This window comes from Capsaspora owczarzaki (assembly GCF_000151315.2).
Source record: "Capsaspora owczarzaki ATCC 30864 unplaced genomic scaffold supercont2.4, whole genome shotgun sequence".
In the NCBI taxonomy this organism is placed as follows: domain Eukaryota; class Filasterea; order Ministeriida; family Capsasporidae; genus Capsaspora; species Capsaspora owczarzaki.
Window position 1 is genome coordinate 557025 of NW_011887295.1, and position 6986 is coordinate 564010.

Here is a 6986-nt window from a genome sequence, read left to right on the forward strand (position 1 = left end):
ATGGCTTTGTTTGGCTGTGATTGCGACGGTCTGGTTGTGGAGTTTGGCCCGTCAAGAGAACGCGGGTGTGGTCAAGTGCAGATCGACATGCAGTGTGTTGAATACAATGTGTTGAAAATCCAAAATCGAAAAAACCCAAAGCACAACGAACAGTCGAACTCAAACCAACAACGCTAACGCTTGGGGGGTTTTTTCTACTCTTGGATGGGGGTCGGAATGCCCATCTCGGCCAACACGACCTTCATGGTTTCCAACAGCTCGGTCATGTGGTTGGGGAAGAGACGACCGATGGAGCCGACACGGAAGCAATCGGCCTTGGTGACCTTGCCTGGGTAGATGACGTAGCCCTTGGCGCTGAGCGTGCTGTAGAACTTTTCAAAGTCAAACTTGGCATGCTTGGGGAAGTGGAAGGAGGTGATAATGTAGCCTTCGTGCGAGTTGTCGAGGAGCTCGCGGAAGCCGAGCTCGGCCATGCCCTTGCGGAGAATGGCGCGGTTGAGCTGGTAGCGGGCAGCACGGGCCTCGACGCCGCCCTCGATTTCGAGCTCGCGGAGGGCTTGGCGGAAGGAGAGGATGGAGTGTGTGGCCGGGGTGAAGCGGAACTGGCCGGTCTGCTCCATGTAGGCGTTCTGGTCTTGCAAGTCGAGCGAGAGCGAGCGCGAGTTGCCCTTGCACTTGTCGAGGGCCGATCGGCGGGCGATCGCATACGAGAAGCCGGGGGTGCCTTCGATGCACTTGTTGGCCGAGCTGACGAGGAAGTCAATGTTGGCCTCCTCCATGTTGATCGGGATGCCACCAAAGCTGCTCATCGCGTCGACAAAGTAGGTGGCGTTGGGGAGGTGCTTGCGCACGAGCGCGCCAACCTCGGAGATGGGGTTGATGATGCCCGAGCTGGTTTCGCTGTGGACGATGGCAACGGTGGTGACGTCGGGGTTGGCCTTGAGCAGCTTTTCGACCTCTGCGAGCGGGGCCTTTTCGGTTTCGGGGAACTCGAACATGATGACTGGGATGTCGAGGTAGTTTGCCATCTTGTTCATGCGGTAGCCATACGCGCCGTTTGCGAGCACGAGGAACTTGCCGCCCTTGCGTGGGAGGGCGGTCTGGATGACGGCCTCCACTGCGAACGAGCCCGAGCCCTGGATGAGGACGGACGTAAAGTCCTTGGTGGAGACGCCAGCGAGCTGGACGAGCTGGGTACGAATGTCCTTGACCGTGTCCATGAAGAGGCGATCGCGCGAGCCCAGATCGCGCAGGGCGGCCTGCTTTGTGGTGAGCGAGACGCCCAGCGGTCCCGGAGTGAAGAGCGGCTTGTCCTTGGCCAGCTCAAAGCCCAGGAACTTTGCCGGGAAGTTTGCGGCGGCCTCGGCGTCGGTGGGGATGCCTGCAATGCGATCGGCCAAGACGGTGTGCTTTGCGGAGGTTCCTGCAGCATCAGCGGCAGCGAGTATTTCGACCATTGTGTTTCAGGGTAGTAGTAAAAGTATACAAATAGTAGTAATAGGAAATAGTAAATAAGGAAGAGTGAGGTTGTGTGGTGTGATTATCAAAAAAAGCAGCGTGACAAAACAAACCCAACAAAAAGGGAAGTGACAAATGTCAGGTGAGGGATCAAAACACAAGGTCAATAATGTGAGAGAGAGAGTGAGAGAGAGAGGGCGTTGCATTGTGGGAGATTGATGATGAAGCGAGAGATTGAGAAGAGAGAGAAGAGAGAGAAGAGAGAGACTGAAAAAGTGCTGGGTTGTCGGAACTGGGAATCAAAGATGGACAACACAGCTGACAAAACGGTAAATCGACAACGAGGTCAGTCCTTGTGTTGTTATTGGTTGAGGAGCGGGAGGAGGGGGGGGGGAGAAACTTGCGTGTCAATGATGATGATGGGGTGCTTCGTTGGATGATGCGGATGATGTGGAAAGTGATTCAAGTTGAAGCGGATTGCCGCAAAAAAAAAAAGAGAAGAACGAGGTCAACACAAAAGCCGCAACACATTCAAAGGCATTGGAAACGAAAGGGAAGATGAGATCGAAGGAGATGGGATTGAAGGAAGGAGATGGGATGGAAGAGTGATGGATGGAAGTGATCCGGAGTGAACGAGGAGCGCATGAGCCACAGAGGCAGCCATCAGCCATCAGCCATCAGCCATCAGCCACAAGATCAAGAACGACCGCAACTGACCACTTGCAATGCTCGCACCATGTGTGGATGAGTGAGTGAAATGTGAGAGAGTGGCGAGTGTGTGTGAGTATGCTTTGGTTGCTGCTCTCGATCAGTTCCGGCAGCAGCGATGGATGCTTGAATCATGATCAGAGCTATGGTTGTGTTGTTTTGTACATGTTGTGGAATCGTTGAAAATGGATCATTGCATGGTGCTTCCGTTTTGTGAATGCTTCTCTATTGCATCGAAGCTCCAATGCAAACCTCATTCACACGAGCCAACTCCTCCCTCAGAGTGCGCCTGGCTCTCCCTGCCTGGCTCTCCCTGCCGTGTTTTGACAATCCATGCCACTGAGGCCACATTACAGCGGTTCCCCTGCATTTGCGAGCAAAGAGCGTGTTCGGCGCGTCAAACTCCATATTCTCGCACGTACTCTCGTACTCTCACACTCTTCACTCACTCTGACTCGATTCCTTGACGAGCGTCTGATCTCAAGCAAGCGACTGAGCGACCAGAGTGAACAACGCAGGCCCATTCGCCGTCGGGGGAAATGAGTGGGATGGATCGCTCGCCCAGCTCCACAACAACCAAAATGCTATGGATGGGTGAAGAGAGGGGCTGATGGGGACGCTCACCTGATTTAGCAGCAGCAACAGCAACAGCAGCACCGCGAGCAGAGAATGCGCGGGTCGCAGTGGTGGACGCGATCGCAGTCGCTGTAGTCGTGGCACTGGCGGCAGCGCGAGAGGCAATTCGACCGAGCATTGTTTGGATTCGTCTGAGAAACGGGGAGAGAGGGGGGAGAGGTAAATTAAAGAAGTGAGCAAAATTGTTTGGACTTTGATTCATTCAATTTGAGGTGGAGCGTTAAAGCATGCACTGGATGGACGACTGGATGGATGGAAAGGACAAAAGCTCAGAATTCCCAGTTGAATTTGCCTTGCCTGTTGGCTAAGCGAAAAGGGGCAAAAAGTGCATGTATCATGAAACAGCTTGACAATTGGACTCCCATTTGCAGATAACGCAAGCAAAGCCTCGCAGAAGCTCAGCAGACAGAGCAGACTGGCAAACCTGTCAAAAACACCAACCTCGTCCCTCTCGTCCAGCCAATGCTCAGCAAACCAAAGAGCACTTTTAAAATTCGCAAGCTTCTTAGCAAACTGTTCGGCAAGCATCAGCTGCGCGATGAATGTTCTACTGTTTCTGGGCTGAGCGTGACCACAGGTCCAAAGCCGCTGCATCCAAAGTCCTGCGTAGAGCGTGCTACAGTAGTCCTTCTTGTGTATCCAAGTGCGATGAATTATGCATGTTGGTCTTGCTTTTGTCCAATATCCAGTACTGTCTTACCATACAAATCTCAATCTCAGTCCATCTCAGTTCCAGGCTCCCCGAACTTCACACACTCTTTGTAACTTTGTAACAAAGCCTTGCGGCAAATGGCATCGTCGTACCAGCCACTGCGCAATTCAGCCAGCGGCACGTCCATGGCATACTCCTCCACCGAGAGCACCGGCGCTGGGTATGGCGGGTACGGATCGCGGGACTACGGCGTCGGGCGCATGGGCTACGACGGTTCGGCGCGCAGCCACAGTCCGCCCGACTACTACCACGACACGGCGGCGGCGGCGGCGCACGGTCGCAGTGGTGGCAGTGGCTACGAGGACACCAAGGCACACCCAATCAACGACAATGACGGCGCAGATGCACCGCTGCTGGGCTCCTCGCAGCAAGAGGAGCACGTCCGAAGCTCGTCCTTTGCAGGCGCCTCCTTCAACATGGTGAGCCTTGCAACCTTTTGAGACATTCGAGACCATTGAAGTGAAGGGTCTGTCCTTGACTTGAGGCTGGGAACGAAAAAAGGCGACCCCTTGGCTTTGGCTTTGGATGCAGAATACGTCCCAAAGGTTCCAATGCAACAATCTATTTGAATGGATTGTCGCTTACGTCCCTCATCACTCAACAGAAAAAAAGCTCACCATGACACCTTGAGCTTGTACTGAAATTGCTTGTTGTTAACTGATTGTGTTGGTTTTTTTGACCTATCGACTTGTCTCACTCAGATGACTGCGATTATGGGATCGGGCATTCTCGGACTCGCCTACGCGATGCGCTACTCGGGCATTGTTCCGTTTACGATTCTGATGGTGTTCATGGCCGGGTGCGGATTGTATGCCATCCATATGCTGCTCACACTGTGCACACACACCGGAATCAACACGTACGAGGGGCTTGGCGTCAAGGCGTTCGGGCGCGTTGGCAAGATTGCCGTGTCAACGTCCATTCTGATTCAGAACATTGGCGCCACGACAAGCTACCTCGTCATTGCGGGAGATCTTCTTCCCGACCTCATGCGTGTCTTTACGTCCGAGAATGACAACTCGAAAACGCCCTTCTACGTCGATCGCAACTTTCTCTTGTGCATTATTGCCGCGACAGTCGTCTTCCCGCTCACCTCGCTACGTCGGATTGGTCTGCTGGCATACACGAGCACCATTTCTGTCATCTTCATGGCCATGATGACGTTTGTCGTTGTTGCCAAACGCGACCACATTTCCTGCCCGCTGCCTGGCAACGAGACCGACTCGTCGGCGTTCGCCACCATCACCGCACCGCCACCACCGCCGACGACTGCGCTCCCTGCACTGTACTATGCCACGGACAACTCAACCACGTCCGACTCGTGCACGGCCGAACTGTTTGCCTTTTCGACCAACTTTTTCTTTGTGTTGCCCACCATGGCCTTCTCGTTTGTCTGCCACACTGCGCTGCTGCCCATCTATGCCGAGCTCAAAAAGCCAACGCAGGCTCGCATGCAGGCAGTGTCCAACGTTGCCGTTATGACTTGCTTTTCCCTGTACTTTATTGCTGGACTCTTTGGCTATCTGACCTTCTACCAATCGGTGGATAGCGACCTGCTCAAATCGTACTCCTTCCAGCGCGAAGACGTGTTGGTTTGTGTCGTGCGCACGGCCTTCGTCTTGGCTGTCATCCTGACTGCACCCGGCGTGTACTTCCCGGCTCGCAAAACAATCATGCTGTTCTTCTTCCCAAACAGGCCGTTCAGCTGGTTCCTGCACTACGCCGTCACCATCTTCCTGGTTGGCTTTACCCTCGTGCTAGCTCTCTTTGTCCCAGACATTAAGAACGTGTTTGGACTTGCCGGCGCGACCTCATCGGTTTCGCTCATGTTTGTGCTGCCATCGCTCTTCTTCATTCGGATACTGCCTGGCGCCTACCTCTCTCGAACCAAGCTGCCAGCTGTCATCATGAGCATCTTGGGTGTTTTGATTGGCCTGACTTGTGTTGGAGGAGTGATTGCGTCTTGGCTTGTATGAAAGCAAATAAGACTCTTTTGTGTTGATGTCACGGAGCTGTAGATTCCCACAATGAAGAGCATCACTGCCATTCGTCACAACGACACAAGGAAAGCAACAAAAACAAACCGAAATCATCACTGTTCTATACAACAGACTGCTTGTAACTTGACGTGTCTGCAATTGCAACTCCGCACATGGAGCAAATGCCTCGCTTGTACGCGCAAGTCTGGCAGTACTTGTGGTGCGGCATGTGGCACGTTTGCTTACATGTCAAGCACTTTTCAAACTTTTGATACGGTGTGTATCTGAAGCGAGAGAAGGTTTTTGGTTGACGAAAAGTGAGTAACTGTTTTGGTGCGTTCTCTGCTCCAAAAAAAAAAAAAAAAAAAAAAAAAAAAAAAAAAAACACGAGTGCACATGCAGCAAGTAGCTCATACTTTGCTTTCGACAAGAGCTTGTTGTCGGCTACCCGGACCTTGCTTGACTGGCCCGTCACTGTTAACAAGAAGGAAGAACGACAGCAGTTTTGTTCGTGAAAACAGTGCTCAAAGCTCTCCAGCTCCCTCACAATCTCAACACTGCGTTATCATCACTCGGTTGAGTTATACGACATTCGAGCGTTGTGCAATCGTAACGCCGAACAGCTCGTCAAGTCTTCGCTACAGTCGGGTGAACAGCGACGGACGGTGGCGAGTGGTAGTTTCCCGACCGCCACACCGCTTCAGCACGACCTACTCTCTTGATCTGTATAGACTTACACTTGGATGTCTTGTTCTTGAATGGATCGGTCGTTGGCAGCGCTCGTTGCTTGGCCTCGCCTGTAACAGACGTCCACAGCGTCAGTGAGCACTGGCACTCCTCATCCTCCTTCTTCTCCTCATCCTCATCCTCCTTGTTCTACCCCCAATTCTAGTGAGAAGCAGGGAGCAGCGGCCCGCGATCAGCCGGTTTGACTGCAGCGAGCGCGACTCGTTCACGGAACTTACAAGCTTTGCACACCATTTCTGAGCGAATTAGATGTGATTTGCGAAAACTAACAGAGTAAAATAGAAGAGTGACTGAACAAGGAACAAGTGAAGCGCACAGTAATGGACAGTAGCGTTGGTGCCCGCGCTCGACGAAATTTATTCTCTCAACTCAATCTCGGACGAGTTGAGAGAATAATTTTGAAGAACTGAACAACTCCTACATGCCAGCTTTGGACTATTACTTCATTCTTTTCTCTGAACAGAACAGCACCTGAGCATGGACCTGACAGAAGAGGACCGGTAAAGTCTTTTTTTCTTCTTCTTCTTCTTCTTCTTTTTCCTTTTTCTTCTTCCCTTGCTGCCTCCAAGTTGACTCTTTTGCTGTCCACGGTTTGCGATAAGCACTATTGGCGGGCAAGATGTGGCTGCGGTTGTGGTGTCGTGGCTCCGCCCGCTTGTATGGTCGCTGTGTCGCAGGCGCAAGCAAAACGAAAAAAAAAAAAAAAAAAAAAAAAAAAAGGCGGGAAAATCATGAGAAGCCCCTTC

At 52.4% G+C, this 6986-nt stretch overlaps 3 protein-coding genes across 4 annotated transcripts; 1 reads left to right on the top strand and 2 right to left on the bottom strand.

The window, feature by feature from the left end:
* Window positions 1-78: 78 nt before the first annotated feature.
* CAOG_02978 lies at window positions 79-4138 on the bottom strand. 2 transcript variants are annotated; one of them, XM_004363760.2, is made up of 3 exons: window positions 3100-4138; window positions 2791-2933; window positions 79-1423 (listed from the first exon to the last, which is right to left on the bottom strand). In XM_004363760.2, the coding sequence occupies exons 1-3, from the start codon at window positions 3165-3167 to the stop codon at window positions 195-197; spliced, it is 1440 nt and encodes a 479-aa protein (XP_004363817.2). In that variant the 5' UTR covers window positions 3168-4138; the 3' UTR covers window positions 79-194. The 2 variants fall into 2 exon arrangements, with proteins under 2 accessions (XP_004363817.2, XP_011270234.1); XM_011271932.1 differs by lacking the exon at window positions 3100-4138 and having other exon boundaries at window positions 2791-2986.
* CAOG_02979 (solute carrier family 38) lies at window positions 3528-5560 on the top strand. The gene is made up of 2 exons (XM_004363761.2): window positions 3528-3933; window positions 4216-5560. Exons 1-2 carry the CDS (start codon window positions 3592-3594, stop codon window positions 5488-5490), a joined length of 1617 nt encoding a protein of 538 aa, XP_004363818.1. The 5' UTR covers window positions 3528-3591; the 3' UTR covers window positions 5491-5560.
* CAOG_02980 (hypothetical protein) lies at window positions 5503-6511 on the bottom strand. The gene is made up of 4 exons (XM_004363762.2): window positions 6459-6511; window positions 6231-6290; window positions 5910-5967; window positions 5503-5777 (listed from the first exon to the last, which is right to left on the bottom strand). The coding sequence occupies exons 1-4, from the start codon at window positions 6472-6474 to the stop codon at window positions 5615-5617; spliced, it is 297 nt and encodes a 98-aa protein (XP_004363819.1). The 5' UTR covers window positions 6475-6511; the 3' UTR covers window positions 5503-5614.
* Window positions 6512-6986: the final 475 nt, after the last annotated feature.

What these genes read in the sequence shown, in the direction of transcription:
- CAOG_02979 (XM_004363761.2), top strand. Translation starts at nt 3,592, where the DNA reads ATGGCATCGTCGTACCAGCCACTGCGCAATTCAGCCAGCGGCACGTCC. An exon ending in CAGGCGCCTCCTTCAACATG is followed by an intron (nt 3,934 to 4,215) that starts GTGAGCCTTGCA and finishes TGTCTCACTCAG; the next exon opens with ATGACTGCGATTATGGGATC.
- CAOG_02978 (XM_004363760.2), bottom strand. Translation starts at nt 3,167, where the DNA reads ATGGGAGTCCAATTGTCAAGCTGTTTCATGATACATGCACTTTTTGCC. An exon ending in CCTTTTCGCTTAGCCAACAG is followed by an intron (nt 2,934 to 3,099) that starts GCAAGGCAAATT and finishes CCCGTTTCTCAG; the next exon opens with ACGAATCCAAACAATGCTCG. An exon ending in TGTTGCTGCTGCTAAATCAG is followed by an intron (nt 1,424 to 2,790) that starts GTGAGCGTCCCC and finishes CTGATGCTGCAG; the next exon opens with GAACCTCCGCAAAGCACACC.
- CAOG_02980 (XM_004363762.2), bottom strand. An exon ending in CAAGAACAAGACATCCAAGT is followed by an intron (nt 5,968 to 6,230) that starts GTAAGTCTATAC and finishes TCTTGTTAACAG; the next exon opens with TGACGGGCCAGTCAAGCAAG. An exon ending in AAGCTCTTGTCGAAAGCAAA is followed by an intron (nt 5,778 to 5,909) that starts GTATGAGCTACT and finishes CTCTCGCTTCAG; the next exon opens with ATACACACCGTATCAAAAGT.